General features: G+C 50.7%; 5 protein-coding genes across 5 annotated transcripts; 4 read left to right on the forward strand and 1 right to left on the reverse strand.

Moving 5' to 3' along the window:
* Positions 1 to 195: 195 nt before the first annotated feature.
* Positions 196 to 2048, forward strand: SODALDRAFT_280478 (hypothetical protein; the record flags this gene model as incomplete). The annotated part of the gene is made up of 3 exons (XM_028608239.1): positions 196 to 829; positions 916 to 1611; positions 1693 to 2048. The coding sequence occupies 3 exons, from the start codon at positions 196 to 198 to the stop codon at positions 2046 to 2048; spliced, it is 1686 nt and encodes a 561-aa protein (XP_028464945.1).
* Positions 2049 to 10557: 8509 nt separating this feature from the next.
* SODALDRAFT_313117 (Pkinase-domain-containing protein) lies at positions 10558 to 13353 on the forward strand (the record flags this gene model as incomplete). Its single annotated transcript, XM_028609223.1, has 4 exons — positions 10558 to 11008; positions 11088 to 11118; positions 11219 to 11535; positions 11624 to 13353. Exons 1-4 carry the CDS (start codon positions 10927 to 10929, stop codon positions 13351 to 13353), a joined length of 2160 nt encoding a protein of 719 aa, XP_028464946.1. The 5' UTR covers positions 10558 to 10926.
* Positions 13354 to 14138: 785 nt separating this feature from the next.
* Positions 14139 to 17274, forward strand: SODALDRAFT_340542 (hypothetical protein; the record flags this gene model as incomplete). The annotated part of the gene is made up of 2 exons (XM_028612961.1): positions 14139 to 14168; positions 15142 to 17274. The coding sequence occupies 2 exons, from the start codon at positions 14139 to 14141 to the stop codon at positions 17272 to 17274; spliced, it is 2163 nt and encodes a 720-aa protein (XP_028464947.1).
* Positions 17275 to 17449: 175 nt separating this feature from the next.
* SODALDRAFT_189211 (hypothetical protein) lies at positions 17450 to 19141 on the reverse strand. Its single transcript, XM_028607120.1, has 2 exons — positions 18731 to 19141; positions 17450 to 18019 (listed from the first exon to the last, which is right to left on the reverse strand). The coding sequence occupies exons 1-2, from the start codon at positions 19024 to 19026 to the stop codon at positions 17626 to 17628; spliced, it is 690 nt and encodes a 229-aa protein (XP_028464948.1). The 5' UTR covers positions 19027 to 19141; the 3' UTR covers positions 17450 to 17625.
* A 731-nt stretch (positions 19142 to 19872) lies between these two features.
* Positions 19873 to 21247, forward strand: SODALDRAFT_280568 (isocitrate dehydrogenase; the record flags this gene model as incomplete). The annotated part of the gene is made up of 3 exons (XM_028608244.1): positions 19873 to 19905; positions 20029 to 21035; positions 21163 to 21247. The coding sequence occupies 3 exons, from the start codon at positions 19873 to 19875 to the stop codon at positions 21245 to 21247; spliced, it is 1125 nt and encodes a 374-aa protein (XP_028464949.1).
* Positions 21248 to 22154: the final 907 nt, after the last annotated feature.

The following is a 22154-nucleotide window of genomic DNA, read 5'->3' on the forward strand; positions in this document are numbered from 1 at the left end:
ACGCAGTCCCTTCGTTTTTCGCACGGTTATCGTTCCCCAGTCCCGAACACAGTCAGTCCCTTCCGGGTATTTGCTCTCTAGCCAGGCTTTGACCTCGAGACAAAAAGCAACGCAGAAAGAAGAAGGCGAGGCAAAGGAGGAAGAAAAGAAAGGAAGAAAAGGAAGAAAAACGAAACAAAAAGTACCACGGTCAACATGGACGAAGACATTTCCAACTTCAGCGCCATCACAAATGCCGACCCCCAGGTATCTCGCGGCTTCCTGGAAATGTCGGGCGGCAACCTCGAGGCGGCCGTCCAACTCTTCTTCGAGAACCCGGACCTCCAAACTGGCTTCGGCGCCGCCGGTTCCACTACGGTCCCTCCTGCTGTCCCTTCCAGCACACGCCATACCGGTACCGGTACGAGTGCGGGTGCGGGTACGGGTACGGGGAACCGGAACCACCCGATTCAGATCGACAGCGACGACGAACAAGATGATGTCAGCATGACGGAAAACGGCGACGACGACAATGTACAAGTACTCGGCGGAGATGACGATGATACCGAGGAGGCGGCCCGGATCGCCCGCACTGCACAAGAGGAGGAAGATGCTGCTATGGCGCAGCGGCTTCAACAGGAGCTGTTTGGCGGGGATGGAGGGGGAGGTTCTGGCGCTGGCGGCGGCGACGGTGGTCCTGAGGGCGTGCGGTCGCCTATCCGAGCGACGACGGACACGCTGGTTGGGCCGACTTTTGGGGGACTGTATGATGATGGCGAGGTGTCGTCGTCGTCGTCGACGTCGTTTATTCCGCAGCAGATCCGGCAGACGGCAGCTGCCCGACCACGAGGTATATTCTATTTACTTCGCCCTCCTTTCCTTTCTTTTTTTCTTCTTTTTTCTTCTTCTTTTTTTCTAACGTGGTGACCTTGCCAGGTGGCCCCCGAAACCCGTTTAACCACGAAACTAGTATTTGGGACGACGACCGTGACGCCGCCCGAGCCGGGGGACCCAACAACTCGAGCGAGCGTGCACGTCGTCTCGCGGACCTCTTCCGCCCCCCCTACGGCCTCATGTCGCGACTGGAATGGGACGAGGCACGAGACCAAGGCAAAGAGGAGAAGAAATGGATCATGGTCAACCTCCAGGACAACAGCATCTTCCCGTGCCAGGCCCTCAACCGGGACATCTGGAAGGACGAAGAGGTGCAGGAGGCGGTGCGGGAGCACTTCATCTTCCTCCAATACTCCAAGAGCTCGCTGGACGCGCAGCAGTACATCACGTTCTACTGCCAGGGCAACAGCCACGAGAACCCGGACAACTACCCGCACGTGGCCATCATCGACCCGCGGACGGGCGAGCAGGTCAAGCTGTGGAGCGGGCTGCCGTTCCCCAGCGCGAAGGATTTCCTGGTGGACGTGCGGGACTTTCTGCGCCGGTACAGCCTGGACGGGAGCAAGAAGAACCCGGTGGCCAAGGAGACGGCGAAGCGGCCCAAGACGATCGACGTGGACCGCATGACGGAGGAGGAGATGCTGGAGCTGGCGCTGCAGAACAGCATGGCGACGGCGGCCAACGGCGGTGGCGGCGGCGGCGGGGGGGCGGGCGGTAGCGGGGCGACGTTCAAGTCTAGTGTTGTTGACCCGGATTCGCTGACCAAAACAGAAGAGAGGGAAGTCGCGAAGGAGAAGGAAGGCGGAGAAGACGAGCAAGAAGAAGAAGAAGAAGAAGAAGAAGAAGAAGAAGAAGAAGAACAGGCGGCAGCGAGCGCGTTCGCTTGCATCGCGAGCGACAAGCCGCACGAGGAGCCGGAGCACGACCCGGGCACGACGACGCGGATCCAGTTCCGGCTGCCGACGGGGGGCCGGGTGATCCGGCGGTTTAAGACGGACGAGCGGGTGCGGCGGGTGTTCGAGTGGCTCAAGGCGGAGCCGATCGCGGGCAAGGAAGGGGTGGAGTTTGAGCTGAAGAAGAGCCCGCAGGGCCAGGACCTGCTGGAGGCGCTGGAGCAGACGATTCAGGAGGCGGGGCTGAAGCAGGGCACTGTCATGGTTGAGTTTTTGGAGTGACCTCCGATTCCTTTTGTTTGTCTTGCTTTACAGTTGCATTATGGACGTTATCATTCAATTTTGTTTCTTCTTTCTGGGCACGGACATGGGATTTTATTCACGGACGAGTGTCCCATCGGAGGATGGTTGACTTTTAATAGACTCGAATGGACGGTATCGTTGCCTTTTTTTTTCTTTTCCTTTTTTTCCTATTTTTTTAGGTAAGTCTAAATAACACCCATATTTGGATACCCAGCACCCAGAAAAGTGGGCTATGATCCACTATACTCCCTTACTCGAATATCCCACTATAAACACATATAAATCCCGAGTCGGTACAAATCCAAAGACATAGTGATATTCGTTAATTAAGTAAAGATCAAATTACGTCACCGTAAGCTACGTGGGCACGTCGAAGCTATTTATATATTAATTTCCTTTAGTTCCTCTATAGCCTAAATAGTCGCTTATTACTCCTCCTCTCTAATCCTGACTTATTTATCGAAAAAGCCCTTAAACTGGGCAGAAATAAACCCAGATTAATACTCTCCTAAGCCCGTAAGAGCCTCCTCTACCTTAATCGGTTCGTTAGTAAATGGTTTAATAATGCGTTAGTATTTATAAAGCGCGGCTATTCCTGGTTTATAGGAAGAAGGCGTGGTTATTAACGTAATAGCTAAAGGTGCAGTTAAAGGCGGCGGCGTAGTTATTACCTCTAAACGCTCCTCTTAATCTACGATTTTAAAGGCTAATACTAATCGCTTAGTACTAGTCTTACCCTAGCCCTGGCCGTGACCGGTTAAGGATATTATAATAGCTCCTTTTAGCCAACCTTTACCTTAGATCACTATTAGGTTTAAGGGCGTAGCTAGGGCTTATTCTAGTAAAGGACTTACCTCGGGGTCTAAGGGTCTATTCCACTACTAGTGCCGATTAATCGATCGTAACTATAACGGCTCGTTATCTTATAAGTGACTAAATAGGATATACTAGCAGGGTAGCCCGTAAGAGGTTAGGATTAAGCAGGGTAGGTAGGCGACCTTTAGGTATAGTAGTTAATCGTCGTTCTTCTTAGGCTTAGGCAGTAACTTGACCTGTTATTAGATCGCCTTAAGCGCCTATAGAATAACTTTTTCTCGAACCAAGGAGAAGAGGATAATTAAGCTAGTAAAATCCACCTTATTCTATCGGCGTGCTCTCTCGGTTAAAATCTCTCTTTTCTAGTGCTCCTAGTAAAGCCGTAGCTTCTAGAAAATAGTTGCTAAATCGCCAGAAAAGCTATAGAGGAAGGACTTTAGGCTTACGTGGCCTGACTCCACGATAGATATTATTATATAGCTAAAGTAAGGAATCTAATTCACCTAGTAACGTATAATCTTCTCTTTAAATAGTATAATCCAGGTTATTAGGGCGTAATTAACGGCGCCTTCTAAGTGCTTACTATCTTATTAGAATACCTCGAGTTATTGATTAAATTCGTCTTCCGAAAAGCTATTAATCAGGGAATTCTAGTCCGCGAGGAAGGCATAGAATTTCGGATACCGTTTAATACTAGACGCCGTTTTTATCGGCTTAGGGAAAAAGCGTTTAGTCTTAGCTAGCATATTTATATTAACGTGCTATAGGCATAGGATATAGAGAACTTAACTTAAGGTTAGCAGGCGTTTAAATGCGTTTATTAAGGCTAGCTCCCGGTCGGTGATAATATAACATAGAGGGGGGGAATCAAAGGTCCTACGAAAAGCCTTAAAAGCCCGTAGAGCCTAGAGGTATTATCCCTCCTTCTCTCCATTCACGAAAACCATAGCTATTTAGAAAGCCTTCCGTAACGGCGATACGCTATAAATACTCAGAAGAGGTATATTAAACCTATTTATTTTATATATATAGTCGAAGAGTAGGGTATCGGGTGACTATTACAGAAGCGGGATAACTGATTTCGGAGTAATAAAAAGGCATTAGACTCGGCTAAGGTTATCGCGCAGATCCTAATAGAAGAACCTTAAAGGGTTATTAAGTTACTAATAAGTTAGTATACGAAGCAGTATAAGCAGGGGGCGTAACTTATATCGTAGAGCCACTAAAGTGGCGTACGACTAGTAAGCTCTTTCCGATAATAAGCAGCGAGGATATTCGTTATATCTCGAGCTATAATACTAATAAGCGGCGTAGGAACCTTACCGCTATTACTTTTAGGGTTATAAAGTCGGGTTATAATTTAATAAGGCCGTGAACCGCTATTCTATATAGCAATAATCTCCTCTTCGCGTATAGTAAGTTAGGCGGTACGAAAGGAAGGGAAAATAACTGATATGCCGGATACGGCGTTATAGGCGTGTGAATAATCAGAATGTGAAGATGTCTCGATTATGATCTAGCTTAGTGTGAGCTCGTAGAGCTCTGTGGCAGAGGTAACTAATATACCTCTGCCTCCTACTAACTTATCTGTCTATAAGAATACTATATAGCTAATATACCTCTATACGTGTGTATAGTAATACCCTCCCCCTAAAAATATAATCATCCCGATTACTATCCCTTCTTAGATAAGTCTATACCGACCCCGGCCTAGAAAAGAAAAGGAAAATATTGGTTATCTCCGAGTAAAAAACCAGAAAATTAAAAGATCTCTCTGCACCTTAGATAAGTAATTTTGTTATTAAGCTTTCCGCTTAATCCTATATCCTACTATAAATATAAATCCAATTTCTGCTTTTATCCTGCTTATTCACTTTTTGCCTCGTGCGACTATTTAGTCCTCTGCGTTTAACTAGTTATCGTTATCCGTATCCTGCTTCTGCGAGAGTGTTTACGATAGAGCTTACGGCTATGTATTCGATTATGTTTACGACTATGGCTTTACCTGCGGTTTCTATTCCGTTTATATATACGACTAGGTGAAAGGGTTTTTCTTTTACATCTACGACTACTTCGTTAGCGTGGAAATCGGTGTCGTTATAGGTATTATTTTCTTAAGATCGGTTCGTATTTTATTTATAGTCACGTTTACTATACTCTATCGGCTTTTAACGTCGGCTAATCTATAGTTAAAATCGTCTAGGTCGTTCTTAGTATACACTTATAGGTTACTTATATTAGTTTAGGCTTTTACGGTATTCTGCTTATAGTTATCGTAGTAATCCGATAACTCTCTCCGAATGATCTTCTCGACGTTATCTGCCTTATTCTGCACCTGCTTAATCTCGTTTAGAAAGTCCCCTCTTAGTTTAGTTTTAAATACTATAAGGTCTATAAATATAGCTATCTATTATATTACTATTCCCTACTATATAACTAGTCCCTGTTATACCGATATTCCCGTCTATATACTCCCCTAACCGCTAGTATTAGTTTTCTTTAGCTTCTTTAGTTTTACCTAAATGAATTCCAGGTTATTACTGGGTGAAAGTAATTTCTTACAATACCTATTATACCGATCGTTATCTCGCTACTAGATAATCTCGTAGACGATTTTATCTTTATTACTTATAGTCGGCTAATCGCCACCGATCCTGCTATTATCTCGGAGAGCTAGTGCTATGATATAGTAATTAAGGAAACTATACCCTATACCGATTTTATCCCTTAGTCTTTGCACGAGGTCTATAGGATTAAATAGTATAGATCTAATAAGCTAATCTACTCTAGCGATTAAGTGCTAATCGATAGGTCTATCTACACCCGTAATTATAAAGCGCTAATCTATAAATATTTATTAGATAAGCGTATCCTAGTAGTTAACTACTCCTATTATAGTGGACTTCTTTAATACTCCTAGTATAGTTAGCTAAGTCTGAGTCGTCTACTATATTTACTATGAAGTAGATTAGGATATAGTTAGATATTAACCTTATTATACTGCCTATTAGGGAAACGTTTATTATAACGGTATAGGTGGTAACTAAGTTAGCTGATTTATCTATAGTGCTATTATCTATAAGGGGTTTTATGGTATCAGTATAATTAGGTTTCTAAAGTCGTCTCTGTATAGGCCGTATTCGTCGTCTCCGTAAACTCGTATCGTCTTATCGTTTATAGTAAATCCCCCGCCCGGCATCCTCTAATATCTATTATCCGTCACCGACTTTAGATCCTAAGTATCGTCGAGAAAACTAGAGTCCTCCTAATAGCGATATTTAGCCGTGGCTACTAGCGCTTACTCGAAATACTATAAGGTATTCTGATTATCCGGAAGGTAGTCCTTATCGTCGATCTTCTACTATACGACTATCTATTCGTTTATCTATTCTATAAAGCTACGTTTTCCCCCCCTTAGCTATATATAGTATACTACCTGCTATACCTCGTATATATTTAGGCTAAGGTAAGCTTTTCTAGCGTGCTGAATCGTTCTAATTACCACGGCTACCTTAGTTATTTTAGTTTCCCCGACCTTTACCGGAACTGAAACGATTATCTATAGACTAGTTACCCGCGAATCGTTTATTAAAACGGTTAGCAGAGCCGCCTCTACCGCTATAATAACCCTAATTAGCGTTATCGGTATCGGCCTCCTTATCCGTTACTATATATGTAAGTAGTCTATTATCTAGTAAAACGCCAGTAATAAGAGTAATAGACGGACCTCCGAGTATATCTGCACGGATTATACCGTATCGAACTTAATACTATAGAGATTACTAGCGATTAGTAATCTAGTCCTCGATAGCACGTATAAAATCGTTAAAATATTTATCGATATCCAGGCGAGGGCAGATCTCACGAAGCGAGGGATCGATACGGTTCTAGATTTCCTGCTATAATTCAACGTTCGTACGAACTATAGTAGCTAAAGCCCTATAGTAGCGAGCTACTCGGTTAGCCTATTCTGCAAATGATTTTCCGTTTAGAATATCGCGTGCTATAAAACGTATATCGCTTATCTTATTAGCTATAATCTCCGGTTTAATCCGCTAACGTCTACGGAGTAGAGTATATATATTATTAAGGCTACAATAAACCTTATTACGCTATACGGCTATAATACTACTAACCTACTAAGTATTAGCTTTACTTAGGAAGAGTATATCGAGATTAATATAAGCCTCCTCCCTTAGCTCGGGAGTATAAATAAATAGCTTTACCTTCTTAATAAATAGATCGATATTATACTAGATTACCTTATCTCTAAAGACTATCTATATCGCTGATAGATCTAAGAGGTTTACCGGTGGACTAAATTACCCGATTAAGCTTAGCTTACGGCGAAAAGAGAATCGGCCGTCTCCTTCTATACTATTATAGCTAGCTTTACTATTCTCTACGACCTAGATTAAGGTGCTAAAGAGTATCTAGACTTAGTTATTCGTTAGTATTACCGAAGGGGCGGGGACCTATAGCGCCGGCGGCTACTATAGGAACTAGGTCTACGGAATTTACTGCTACTAAAAATAGGGAGTTTACTAGCGCTGCCTATATTACTACGGGATATATCGCTGCTTAGCTTATCGTCGCTATTACTCCATATACCGTTACTATTCCTCTACTAACTACTACTAGCGTACTACGTGCTATTACTCCTACGTTACTTACTACTAGGTCTACTACTACTAACCCGATATCGGCTACGTAGCCTGAGTTACGTCTATATTTATATCTATAGAATTCTGCAAGATCGCGGCTAACTCGGAATTAATATTAATAAACGGTTCCTAAGACCGATAAGGAGAGGGTAAGAATTACGGTGAATTAGAGTCCTATAGTTATTTAACGCGAGGATATAATCTAAAGGGGATTTATGAATAAGGAATATTAACGGCATTTATTAGAGATATACGAGTAAAGCTAAAAGGCTTATAAGGGTAGGGTTCGAAGCGATAAGAAGTGTTCTAACGCCTATATTTCCACTAAGAAAGCTATAATGCTTTACCTGTCTATCGAGAAGACTATAACACTTATAGAGGGGGAATCTACCATCCTCCGATTTCCTATTAGGGAAAAGACTAAGGCACTTCGCTTATCTACCGGGAAATAACTTTACTGGATAGTCTGCTCCTAGTGATATTAAGAAACTTTAGAACTATAGTTAACGTTCCTTATACTTACTACTAATCTATTAACTACGCTACGAGGAAGGTTAGGCCGGAATCTAGCGATTAACCCCTAGCGCGGTATTTAGTAGATCTCGTAGTCGCCTACGATTACTAATACTCGGCTTTAGCTCTCTGCTATAGGAGAGATCCTTCCTATTCGATAACTAATAAACTGCCGTCGGGTAGGTCTTACTTCTACGCTTAGTTAGGGTATACCTGGATAAATTTATGAATATAGAATAGCTCCTTCTCTTTAGAAGATAACGGGTCTATCTGCCATAGATTATAGGCAGGAGAGGGTAGGATAAAAACGCTATAGAACTATAAACGAGGTAAAAGGATCTATGGCTAAGAATAAGGTTCGCTATAGGGGTGTGACTATCGTGTTATTAACTATTAATAACTGGATAACGTTAATAAAAAGAGGGGTAAACACGATATAAATAAACGCCTCGTGCTCGTAAGTGTGTAAAGGCGGATTACGTGAGAAATAGAAACGTTTAGGGCGTTTAAAGGTGTGAAATCGTTTAATCTGTGAATTAAATAACTGTAATAGTGTAGACGTTAAAGTGGTTAAAAATACGAGAAAACAGTTACACGTCTACAGCTTAGCGCTACTAATCTGTAGAACCACAGGGATATAGAATATATAATAAGAATCTGCGAGGACGATAACAGATTAGGTAACTTAGTCGATAGTGTTAAAACGTGCAGAAAATACAGATACGCAAAATCAAAACAAAAAGGGTATAGTATAGTGAATAGTCGTAATAAATAGTTACTACCATTAATATACCGGATACGGCGTTATAGGCGTGTGAACAATCAGAATATAAAGATATCTCGATTATAATCTAGCTTAGTGTGAGCTCGCAGAGCTCCGTGGCAGAGGTAACTAATGTACCTCTGCCTCCTACTGACTCATCTGTCTATAGGAATACTATATAGCTAATGTACCTCTATACATGTGCATAGTAATAACTATCTATATATATTTATAGTTATAGGTATTAGTATAATCCCCTCTAATAACTTACCGATTATCTCGAAGCTTTACGCTTATACGGAAGGGGTAATTAGTTATCTATAAGGCTATTCGGCGCCTCTTAGTTTCGTGAGTCTCTAAAGGAGTCGTTAACGAGGCGACTCGACCTTTCGCATATCGATACGTTACCGACACGGGATTACAGGCGTTTAGATAGCTCTTATAGATAATAAGGCTATAACCGTTAGCGAAGGCGTAAGATCGTAAAGCGTTATCGGCTTATTCGAGGGTATTATAGCTTGTAATAGGCGGCCCTAGACTACAGGGTCGATTAACCTATTAATCTATAATTATTTATAAAGATTAGTAGGTTAGTAGGTTAGGTAGGTTAGTAGGTTAGGTAGGTTAGTAGGTTAGGTAGGTTAGTAGGTTAGGTAGGTTAGTAGGTTAGGTAGGTAAGGTAGGTAGATAGATACGGTGACGTAATTACTTAATTAACGAATATCACTATATCTTTAGATTTATACCGACTCGGGATTTATATATGTTTACAGTAGGATTTTCGAGTAAGGGAGTATAGTGGATCATAGCCCACTTTTCTGGGTGCTGGGTATCCAAACATGGGTGTCATTTAGACTTACCCTTTTTTTTCCTACCCTTCCTCTGTCAACTAACCTGCAAGACTTGCTCATATATCCTGTAGACTATAGTCCGAGAACAAGTTGAGCACAATCATGACAAGACATGTCTACGGTGGTTTGAGTTGAGGTTATTTCACTTAATCGCCGTGATGTTGTTATCCTCGCTGGACCCTCTCAAGCTGGACGAGTACCTGTATAGACTGTTTACCAAAAGCCCACATATCCATTGAGAACCACGGGATGATGGATGATGCGTGGATCGACGCGACGACTGGATAGCGCGGACCTTAGCTGTGCCCGTGTTTACTCCGCATGGGCATATTCTTAATCCCCCCTCTGCCTTCGAGATGCCTTTTGTATCGCGTCGCCAATACCGAGTACGAACAAAGGACAGAAACACCAGGTACAACGTACTTAATAAAAGCTGGGCATACCTTACGCATAAGGTACCTTAGGTACTGTTTAGGCCTCTACCTTAGTGGCGCTGATACCTTAGTGTGGCACCTTAACCATTTAGCCTGTGGATGTATCGCGGGGAAGTACTGTTCAGGTTGCCCTTCCCAAGAATGTACCGTTGCTGCACGTTTCTGCTCCAGAGATACCTTGAATTACCCTTCCCACCTTCCCACAGATCACACCGGGAAACGGCGGTACCTGGGGAAGGTTAGAGGTGGCAGTTGGATGACGATGACAGGGCAAATAAACGTAATTAAGCGGGGCAGGCAGAATGAAAACAAAAACAAAAAAAGCAAGCATAGGTATCAAATAAAAATCATCGTCACCGCCTTGGCTACCTAGGGACAAGGTACGAAGTAACATCTGTACTGTACTGTACTAGGTACCTTACCTTACTTCGCACATCACTGCGACCACTCGTCTCCCTTTCAACATCGACATCCCTCCCTCTTTCTCCCTGTCTTTTTCCTTGTCTCGGCCACTGGCCTAGGATTGGACGTCGGACCTCAAACAAAGGGATTCATTCGATTCTGTCATTCTAGCCTTCCCTTTTCCGTGCCAGTTGATATCACGTACTCCGTACATTCCACGCCGTCCTCCACGAGTACGAGTGTCCACGAGTCCAGTGGTCTTCACGAAATTCCTTACGCTCCCGCTCACCGCTGTTGAGCCAACAAAGCCGAAGCCGAAGCCGAAGCAAAACCAGTCACATTCTTCCCCCTCGATCCTCCCGAATCTTCAATTCCTTCAATTCACACACCGGCCTGCGTCTCGAGGCCGCGAACATGGGTGACAGGGATAGGAATCATGACGAGGGAAACGAGGCCCTGGACCCCCAAGTCCTCTACACGAAGGAGTATTGCATCGGTAGGGCCTAGGACCATGGGAGGAGGATGTGCTGCTTCATGACGTGCGTCCATCTGATTGGCTGACGGGAACATCACAGGCGGCGGAAGCTTTGGCAAGGTCTACAAAGGGTGTGTGTCTGTCTCGTCCCCCGGTTGTCCTGCCCCCCCTCCCCACAATCCTCCCACGGCCTTGCTAATCTGGCCCCGTTCTCGACGTTCTCGACTACAGCGTAGATAAACGTACCGGTCAGGCTGTCGCCATCAAGATTATCGATATTGAAAGCGCTGAAGACGAGGTCGAGGACATTATCCAGGAAATCGCCATTCTTTCCGAGCTCCAATCCCCCTACGTTACGAAATACTATGGCTCGTACGCCAAGGGCGCCGAGCTGTGGATTGTTATGGAGTTTTGTTCTGGCGGGAGCTGTGCCGATCTCATGAAGCCGGGCAAGATAGGGGAGGATTATATCGCTATCATCCTGCGGGAGCTTCTTCTTGGCCTCGAATATCTTCATTCGGACAAGAAGCTGCACCGGGATGTCAAGGGTGAGTGGCCAGATGCACCAAGCCGAAAAGAGACCAGAGATGGAGGGAATCGGTAGTGGAATGGAATGCCTGACATGTGCTGCTGCAGCCGCCAATGTCCTCCTCAGCTCGACCGGCCTCGTCAAGCTGGCCGATTTCGGTGTCTCGGGCCAGCTCTCCGCCACCATGACCAAGAAGAACACCTTTGTCGGCACCCCTTTCTGGATGGCCCCCGAGGTCATCAAGCAGTCCGGCTACGACCACAAGGCCGACATCTGGTCCCTCGGCATCACCGCCCTCGAACTCGCCAACGGCGAACCGCCCTACGCCGACATCCACCCCATGAAGGTCCTCTTCCTCATCCCCAAGAACCCGCCGCCCCGCCTCGACGGCAACTACACCAAGGCCTTCAAGGAATTCGTCGAGCTCTGCCTGCAGCGCGATCCCAAGGAACGCCCGTCGGCGAAAGACCTGCTCAAGCACCCTTTCATCCGCCGTGGCAAGAAGACGAGCTACCTGACCGAGCTCATCGAACGCCACAACCGCTGGGCTGCCAACCACAAGGGCGACGAAGAAGAGAACAACAACCCGCCGGGCCCCGTCGAGGAGGACTACCACCACGCGCGGGAGCCCGTCGACGAGGACATGTGGGATTTCGGCACCGTGCGCTTGGTCGGCGAGCGCGGCGGCGTCGTCGTGCACCGCCCCGGATTATTGCATCCCATGGACGACGCCGCCACCAACGCGCGGTCGAGGCCACTCGAGCCCGACGCTGCCGACTGGGGTGGCCGGGACGGCAGCCCGACCAAGACGCCGCGTGAAGGAGATTTTGCGCAGCTGGCCGCCGCGGTAGCCGCCGCCGACACTCTGAAGGTGAACACTGGCACCTCGAGGCAGACGTCCCCTCAGCGGAAACAGGTGGTGGTGCCTACCATGGTTGCGCCGCCGCCGCAGTCTCCGACCAGGGTGCCGTTGCCTGCGTCGCCCGAGAAGCCGCAGCCGCCGCATCCACGGGGTCTGGAGACGCCGAGGCCCGCTACCAAAGCCATGCCTCCTGTTCCCGTCACCCGGTCTCCGGATTACGATCGAGAGCTGCAGGCCCAATTACAACGGGATATCGGTCTGCTTCAGCTTAGCCAGGCCATCCAGGAGGCGGATGACCTTGACAGCAGCCAGGCCACGCCGAGACCCCCGCCGCATCAACACCCGCTGGCCCCATACTCGCAGCAACCCTCGTCTCGACCCGGCTCCAAAATGGGGCCCATCACCCTACCGGAAATCCCCCCTTACAGGGGCGGCGGCGGCGCAACATCCCAGCCGCCTCCGCAGATGCAACCCCTGAACAGACTAGCCGACGAGTCGTCATCATCCATGACGCCCTCGTCTCTGTCCACCTCTACATCCGCCGCCGCCGCCCCATGCAAACCGCCCGCGTTCACCTCCAAAGCCCAACCGCCCGAAATCACCAACCCGACGTCCTTCCCGTCCCCGGCGCCCGCGAACGCCAACGGCGAGCTGGACGCCCTCAACGACGTCATCTTCCCGGCGCTCGAAGAGGCGCTCAAGCGCCGCCAGATCCGGCTGCAGCAGGTGTACCGGCCGCCGTTTGCGGCGGCGCCGGCGCAGGTCACGCCGCGGCAGCAGCGGGCCGAGGCGGCGCACGAGAAGCTGCGCAAGCTGGTGTACAAGCTCGCGCACGTGTGCAAGGAGATTGACCACTACGACAAGGCGGAACCGGTGGGGATGGGGCGCGACGTGGGGACCTTTTTGGAGGGGTTATTGGAGGAGATTTTGGTGAGGGTTGAGCCGTTGGATGAGGAGGAGATGGGGGTGAACTAACCTTTTTTTTCTTTTCCTTTTTTTTTTTTTTTTTGGTCACGGGTTTATTTTTTTATATTTTTTGTTTTGTTTGCTTGGTTGAAGGGGAGGGGCGAAGCATTATGATTCATGATGGGATGATTTGGAGAGGGCTGGATGTGACATGGTAATGCAGGAGGGGTTGGACGGAAGACTGACTGGGCGTACATACACACAAGGACTGTTCTACGTTAAGCTATGAATGGAGCTGGACTCAGGGGAAGGGAGAGATGGGACCTATGGAGGAGGTTAGAGCGGAGGTGCTACAGATGTAGGGACATGGTCGTTTTGCATTATACCCATCCTTTACAGTACGGTTGGCGGATTCATAGGCTACCTTTTTCTTCTTCTTCTTTTTTTTTTTTCGTTCTTATTTTCTTTCAGTCCTGAACCTTAGTCGTCGCCCATCGTCTAATCTCTACAGATCATACACAGCAAATACCTGCCTGCCCTCATCCACGAATACCACGCACTCCGCACTCCGCACTGCGAAGGGCGGCTTTGGCAAAGGCCGAGGCGATGAGGACGTGGTGGCCCAAGGCGACCATGGCGGATAGGTGAGACTATAAGGGGGGATGGTGTCCTCTTCTTCCGTCCTAGGGACTACTCCACGGTTGTGTATGCATTGGGGGCAGAGTCGACTATCCGTATGGGCTTATATCTCGGCCTAAATTGGGAGAATGACATTGCATCCCCCCCCGGGCCCCCAAGTTGCTACCCCGCCCTCCTCTCATCATCACATGGTTGGTTCTAACATTGATCGGCAGATGACGGTGGATCATACCATGCCCGTCCAGGTGTTGGTCAGCTTATTGCGAGTCTTCCCCGGAAAGATCAACATGGACAAAGCAAGTTATCTACCTCGTATGTACCTACGTCGTACTCGACTGACGATGTATCTCGGTAGTTACCCCGCAGTCCCGCACGTCCTTGACTCCTCCCCCGCATTCCACCTGTCAAGGCGGGCGTGGCGCCCATGCCAACGCCACAATATCCCACTTATTATACCCGTCATAGGTCCCGGGTTTGTCCCCAATTTTGTTCTGCCGCGAGCCAAACAGTAAACTTCCAACTTCCTCTCTCATGCAACTCCTGCCGCTCCCCTCTCATGTCGACATGCATCATCATGCCCAGTTCCCGGCATATCATGCAAGAAACTAAGCGGCACACCTCGGAAACGTTCCCGAAGCTCAGAAGACTAAATCTGTCTTGAAATTATCCCATTGGCCTGCCATGCCCGATATGCTGCCCGCCCACCTCGCTGTACAGTGTGTTTAACCGTTTAACGTCGTCCATCACATCTCTACTGCGGGATGCACAGATTGCGTGAAGCTGGGGAGGGGAGAATGATACCCCGAGTGGCATCGTTGTCGCTATGATATCTGCCGACTGACCTTTTCCTCCGCCCGGGCGGGGGGACGAGAGCGTTGGGATTCTGGCAGGAGAGATCCGAGAGAAGATCGCACGCCTCCTCTACAAGGATATATGAAGACTACATATATTTCCTGTTCAGCCCCATTCTCGACGGCTGGATATTTTGTGGATCTTGTCCGTCGAGGGAAACCAAGGCACCCACGGGCCACACACTACATATCCGGTGTTGTGTTTCTCGTCCACTGTTTGTGCTTGCTCTCCGTCTCTCAGCCAAAGATGCATCCCGTTTGTCGCCCTACTTGGGCAGCGTGGTTAGGAAGTCTCCTCTTCTCTTCGATATGTGTCCAAGTTGCCGCAACCACCACCAATGGCACATCCAACTCCACCAGCAACGAGTGGTGGAGAGAGCCCTTCGGCATGTTCCAGACCAACCTGCGCGAAATCGATGCCGACATGGACGTGGACCAGGTCGCCGACTTCATCCTCCAACACGGCGCCACCGCCTGGCTCACCAGCGTCGGCGGCATCCTCGCCAACTACCCCACCGACCTCGACTTCCAGATCATCAACCCCCTGCTCCACGACCGCCCCGGCCGCGACCTGATCCAGGACACCCTCGACGCCGCGCGCGCCCGCGGAATCCGCCTCCTGGGCCGCATGGACTTCTCCAAGGTGCAGCGCCCCGTCGCCGAAGCTCACCCGGAGTGGCTCTACCTCTCGCCCAACAACACCTGGCAGACCCACACCAACGACCTCGTCTCCGTCTGCCCCTCGGGGGCCTGGTACCAGGAGCGCGTCTTCGACATCATGGACGAGGTCATGTCGCGCTACCCGCTCGACGGCTTCTTCATCAACTGGGCGGGGTACAACGAGAACGACTACTACCGCATCTACCACGGCGTGTGCCACTGCGACAGTTGCCGCCGCCGCTGGGCCGACTACACCGGCACTGGCGACGACGCCAAGGACCTGCCCGACGGGCCCTGGAACGGCACGCTGTACGACGAGTGGAAGGTCTTCAGCAACGGCGTCATCGACGAGTGGACGGCCCGCGTGCGCGACTTCATCGCCGACCGCCTGCCCCACGCGGCGCTCATGCTGGGCGAGAGCGCCGACATTATGTTCTACGAGGCCAACAACGCCGTCGACCGCGAGGTCTGGCACCACGCCACCTCGGAGACCGCGAGCCGGTTTGTCTCCTTCCGCCCGGACGTGCCCGTCCTTGTCAACTCGGCTTCGTTCCTCGACCACGCGTACCGCCTCACCTCGGAGGAGCCCGAGCACTACGCGCAGTTCCACCTGCAGGCCATCTCGCGCGGCGCGAACCCTTCGACGTACATCCTCGGCGTGCCGGGGCGCGTCCCCTGGGACGGCATGGAGATGGCGGGGGACATGATGCGCTTCCACCGTCGCCACCGTGACGTCTACGCCGGCCTGCGGCCTGTGGCTACGACGGCGCTCGTGCTGCCCGAGGGTCGCCAGATGGAGGATGCGCAGTACGACGGGTCGCTGTCCGAGTTTAAGGGTCTTTACAAGGCGTTGCAGGAGCTTCACGTCCCGTTTGACGTGTTGTCGCAGCGCTACATCCCGGGGACGGCCGAGAACGGCGGGTTGCAGCGGTATGAGACCATTGTCGTGCCCAACATGGGCCGTATCGCCGACCGGGACGCTCGTATCTTGGACGAATGGGTTGCGGGAGGAGGCACCCTCGTCGTGACGGGGGCGATTGGCGTGGAAGCCGAAGCCGAAGCCGAAGCCGAAGCCGGAGCCGAAGCCGAAAACGACAGCGACAGCGACAACGACAACGGAAGAGAAAGAAACCCAAGACAAAACACCGGCGCAAAGCCACAGCTCGACTCCCTCCCCGTAGCCCACCAAACCAACTTCACAACCGAGTTCCGAGACCTCTGGTCCCTCTACATGGCGCCCGAGCAGGACGAAACCGGACACCACCGCTACCAAGGCCCCATCGTCCCCCTGCTGCACACCTACGGGCAGTACGCCTGGAAAGACGGCGCGCAAGGGCGGTGGAAGAAACTCGACTTCGCCCCCTTCGCGCCGCCCGAGTACATCTACGGCAACGTGCAGGTCGACGAGCGCGGGGCCGGGTTCGCCTCCTTTGGCGACGGAAACGCCGTGCTCTTCACTTTCCCCGTTGGGAGGGGATACCGCGAGACGGGGCTGAGCTGTTTTCGGACGTATTTCCGCGTGGTGCTTGACGAGGTGGCTGGCGGGGAGCGGAGGGGGCCTTTTACCTTTGACCTGTCGTCGCAGGTCGAGGTTACCGTGAACAGGAACAGGGAGGGACAGACGGTTGTTCATTTGATCAACTTGTCGGGGATTCGGCATCAGAACTTTGGGGAGCGGTTGCCCATCCCTGGTAGCTCCATCAGGCTTTCCGAGACGGCGAGGGAGGGCGCCAGGGCTCGGACGTTGGTGACGGGGCTTGAGTTGGAGATGGAGGAGGATGGGACGGTTCGGGTTCCTGGGTTTGAGCTGTTTGAGGTTGTTGTCTTTGAGGGGATTTGACGTCCTACGGTCCTTCTACTGTGTGTGAATAGTTCACCTATGTGGTGCTGGAGTCTCCTGAGTCTTGGAGCCTGGGGCATCATATACGCACCTTCCTTTTATGTAGTTTATGTTCCTTTTATACAGCTGCCTAATCACCTCCTTCCTCGACACATATAGTTGCCGGGATATCAAGCAATTCTGTAACGTTTCTTGAACATCTAAGGTACTGCTTTACCTTCTTACCACCTGCTTCGTTAACCTCGCCCTCTCTTCTTCTCTCACCACCTTGCTAACCCTTCACCATCATCAACGCCTTTACGCTGCATCAACTTTCCGTCTCTGCAAAGGAACGTCTCATCAACCACAACTCTACTCCACTCCATCTGCATGAGCATGAGCATGATGGCGCGCACGGGCGGCCTGGTCACAGGCCTGTTCATGCTGCTCGGTTTGCTCCTCATCTCCTCGCCCATTCCCCGGATTCAAGGAATGATCCTGGAGCCTAAGAATGGTACAGCTACCAACACTTCGCTCACTTCGCTCACTTCTCTCGCTTCTCTCGCCGAAACCAACCCCGTCCTGGTTCGCCGCCAGCCAACACCCCTGGACAAGTATATCCAGTGCGGCGAAGAAGTCTCGGGCATCATCCACTGGGGCGAGATTGCTGCCCAGCAGTGGTATTTCGTCTACCCGATCGGGTGAGTGCCGACTGCCGATTGCCGATTCCATTTTGCCCGCAGCTTGACACGTATCAAGTTTTCTACTGCAAGCTCTATCAGCCCAACAAAAGCAAGTCAAAGACACTGACGGGTTCCATAGCGTCCAGGCCCAGAAGATTTGCCGGGGCCAGACCCTCTCGACCAATTTCAACGGCGAGTACGAGGTGCCCGACGCGTTGTGGATGGAATACGAGTGGAGGTCGTCAGGTGACCGATGCCACAACAGATGCGAAGAGGTTTTCGAGGCCTTGCTGACAGCGCCCAAGTGTGAGCCGCCACCTTCCTTTTTCAAGTCAAGCGGATGCTAACAACCGAGAGACAGGCCACTACGAAGACCACTGGGTCAACACCAGACGCGCATTCACCCTCCCCAACTGCGGCAAGGCCACGTTCCGCCTGACACCGACCTTGACGGGGATATTCGAGAAACCCGCGCACAAACACCCCGGCGGCCGGTTCGAGTGCACCGGGACGGAACCCGCCTGGCAGGTCGACCGGGGCCTCCTCAGGGACTTTTGCCGCCACGCCGTGCCCGCCATCAAGCCGCGCGGGAGGGACTTCTTCGCGCACAGGCAGACGCGGTACGGCTACTGGAGGTCCCACGACGACCAGGCCATGTACACCGTGGAGGCCGGCCAGGATGCGCAGAGCCGGACGGGTTCCGTGCATCTGGTCGTCATGCTTGACCTCGACGCTTGCCCGAGTACCGGGGAGGACCGGTTGAATAAGGCGGTTGGGTTGCTCAAGGAACTTACGGAGAAGGAGTGTGGGAGGTATATGGGCAGTCTGGGACATCAGTGGTGTACGTGACTGTTTCTGTTTCTGTTTCTTTCCCTTTCGCGCCTTTTCTTTTCTGTCTTTCCCCTCGATTCTGATATCTGTCTCTCTCGTGTGAGGTACAGTGTACTGACTGGCAACGATGTGTAGGTATCAACGACAGCGAAGTTCCGAATCGTTTGAGTGCCAGGTTTTTCAGCCGTAACTGCCTGCGCTGGGGGATCATTCCGGCAGCCGATGGGTTGGGGCCCTGAGTTTTGCCGCTCGAGGCCATGAGGCGTCTGGGAGGCTGGGATTTGGTTTGTCCATGTTGGTGAGAATAATATTATTAGTGATTTGGTGAAGGTGTTGGTGGTTGAGAGTCCATCCTGGGACTCGGACTCGTTGGAGATGCGCTAGGAGTTAGTTACTGTACACGTGTACCTGGAGCAGTGTCTTGGTAAGCAAAGTCACATGATCAGTGATGTCATGGCAGTCCAGGACAAGAGGAACACTCCCCAATGGTCAGTATAATGACAAGAGAGACGAAAAGAACGAGCCAACTTGAAGGATCACAAACAGAAATACGTATAAAGTTATAAAACAGATGGACATAAGAGGACGGAGAGCCTGGGAAAAGCATAAAGAGAAGACATGCCAAATACATGTGACAACCCCACTGATACTCCATTATATCTTAGCTAATCGACCAGGCTAATCTCCTTCCGTCCGACCGGGGAAACCTCGGGCTCGGGGAAATGTTAAAAGCGAGCAGGCTAGCATCGGAAATCGGCCGAGAGGGTCACAACACCGAGCCAACCCAAGAGACCAGCGAGACCCAGCAGCCAATGACGGCATCAGGATACTTGTTAGTGGCTACCTCGTGCGGCATTTGGCAGCCTTTCGACTTGTTCCACTAACTTTTCGACCCAGAACCTGATTTTCCTTTCTTTTTTTCTTTTTTTTTTCTTTTTCTTACTACTTTCACTTTGCTGGTCATTTTGCTTCAACACTTGAATTGGCCAATTTCTTTCTTCTAAATTCTTCTAAATCACCTCTCACAGCGAATACTGACCTCCTGCGTGTCAATTCTGTTTCTTCTTCCGCTTCCACCAGTAGAACCAGAACCCCGACGGTCACCATGTTGTCTCGAGGCACCGCAAGAACCGCGCAGGTACGTTTGTTTGTCCGTCGTCTCGTCTCACTGGCTGTGAATGGGTGAATGAGAACCGACCGCTGACACCCGACACCCGGCACCCCCCCCCAGCTCCTGCGCTCTTCCGCTGCTGCCGCCCAGCACCCCATCCTCCCCGGCGCCCGAGCCTCGTACGCGACCGTCGAGTCCGACATCTTCAAGCCCACCAAGTTCGGCGGCAAGTACACCGTGACGCTGATCCCCGGCGACGGCATCGGCGCCGAGGTGGCCGAGAGCGTCAAGACCGTCTTCAAGGCCGACAACGTGCCCATCGAGTGGGAGCAGGTCGACGTCTCCGGCGTCGACGCCACCTCGGAGCGCACCGAGGACCTCTTCCGCGAGTCGGTCGCCTCGCTGCGCCGCAACAAGCTCGGCCTCAAGGGCATCCTGCACACCCCCATCTCCCGCTCCGGCCACCAGTCCTTCAACGTCGCCATGCGCCAGGAGCTCGACATCTACGCCTCCATCTGCCTGATCAAGAACATCCCCGGCTACCAGACCCGCCACAGCGGCGTCGACCTGGCCATCATCCGCGAGAACACCGAGGGCGAGTACTCCGGGCTCGAGCACCAGTCCGTCCCCGGCGTCGTCGAGTCGCTCAAGATCATCACGCGCGCCAAGTCGGAGCGCATCGCCAAGTTCGCCTTCAACTTCGCCCTGGCCAACCAGCGCAAGAAGGTCACCTGCATCCACAAGGCCAACATCATGAAGCTCGCCGACGGCCTCTTCCGCTCCACCTTCCACCAGACCGCCAAGGACTACCCCACCCTCGAGGTCAACGACATGATCGTCGACAACGCCTCCATGCAGGCCGTCGCCCGCCCCCAGCAGTTCGACGTCATGGTCATGCCCAATCTGTACGGTGGCATCCTGTCCAACATTGGCGCCGCCCTCGTCGGCGGGCCCGGCATCGTCCCGGGTTGCAACATGGGCCGCGACGTCGCTGTCTTTGAGCCCGGTTGCCGCCACGTCGGGCTGGATATCAAGGGCAAGGACCAGGCGAACCCTACCGCCCTGCTCCTGTCGGGATCCATGCTGCTGCGCCACCTTGGTCTTGATGAGCATGCCAACCGCATTTCTCAGGCCGTCTATGCCGTTATTGCTGATGGGTGAGTTTCTTCTCCCTTTTGGGGTTTTCATCTTCCTTTCATTTCCTTTTTTTTTTCTCTTTTCTTTTCTTTTTTTCTTCTTTTTTTTACAAGTTGCACCTCTCCTCCATACTGACCCCCCGCACAGCAAGACGCGCACTCGCGACATGGGCGGCGATGCCACCACCCACCAGTTCACCAGGGCCATCCTCGACAAGATGGAGGCCCTATAAACCCATAAAACGAGCATCCACGCCGACCAAACCAGGCTTTGTTTCCTCGACGAACCCCGGCCATTCCAGTATATAACCATCCCGCACCCCTTACACAACTTCCATTCCACGCATACCCCGCTACCACGCCTGCAGTAGGCCGGCTCTCCTTTTCTTTTTTCCATTACCTGTTGAAGCAATACACTAGAGGTGGGGGAGGGAAGAGAAAGACAAGCCCCCACCACGAACAAACGACGATGATGACGGGCGGCACAACGACGGCAAAGGAAAACGAAAGTGTTTTCTGCTACTACACAGGACTCGAGAAGCATTCGGCTGCCTAGTTTTCTCTCTCTAGAGTAAAGAAAGATGAACTCATAGAGTGGTGGATCGATGCAGTGAGTTGGCCGCGAGTCGTGGTGTGAAGGAAGAGTCTTTTGGATGGGGATTGTAGTTGTACGGGGATCTGGGTTCCTTTTTGTTTTCTCTCTCTCTCTCTTTTTTTTTCGTTTTCCATCTGTACGTAGCATAGGAGTCATGCAGTGCATCCATGAACTAACATCTTGTTTGTCGTTTTCATCCTCCCCCTTCCAGTGCTGGCATTTGTGGTCACGATGTGCTCTCCGCCTCATGTGTGACACTTTACACAGAACTGTATATCTAGAGGCGGATGTTCCTGCTAGTCAAGACCATGGCCACACGCTGAGGCAGTCAAGTCGAGTCTACACGGGGAGTCTTAACGAATTTATAGCAACAAGGGAAGAGGGGCAAGTTGCACTTATATCACCCTACCTCCAGCAAATTCGAGACGAGGGGGCGTGTGTAAGACTACATTCCAGACAACGGAAAGGGATAACGGAACAGACTCCGTATACTCGCTAGCTTTATAGAATAAAACTGGTAGGCCTCACTGGTCTCGTTGAACATA

The sequence above is a fragment of the Sodiomyces alkalinus genome (assembly GCF_003711515.1).
Source record: "Sodiomyces alkalinus F11 unplaced genomic scaffold SODALscaffold_7, whole genome shotgun sequence".
In the NCBI taxonomy this organism is placed as follows: Eukaryota; Fungi; Ascomycota; class Sordariomycetes; order Glomerellales; family Plectosphaerellaceae; genus Sodiomyces; species Sodiomyces alkalinus.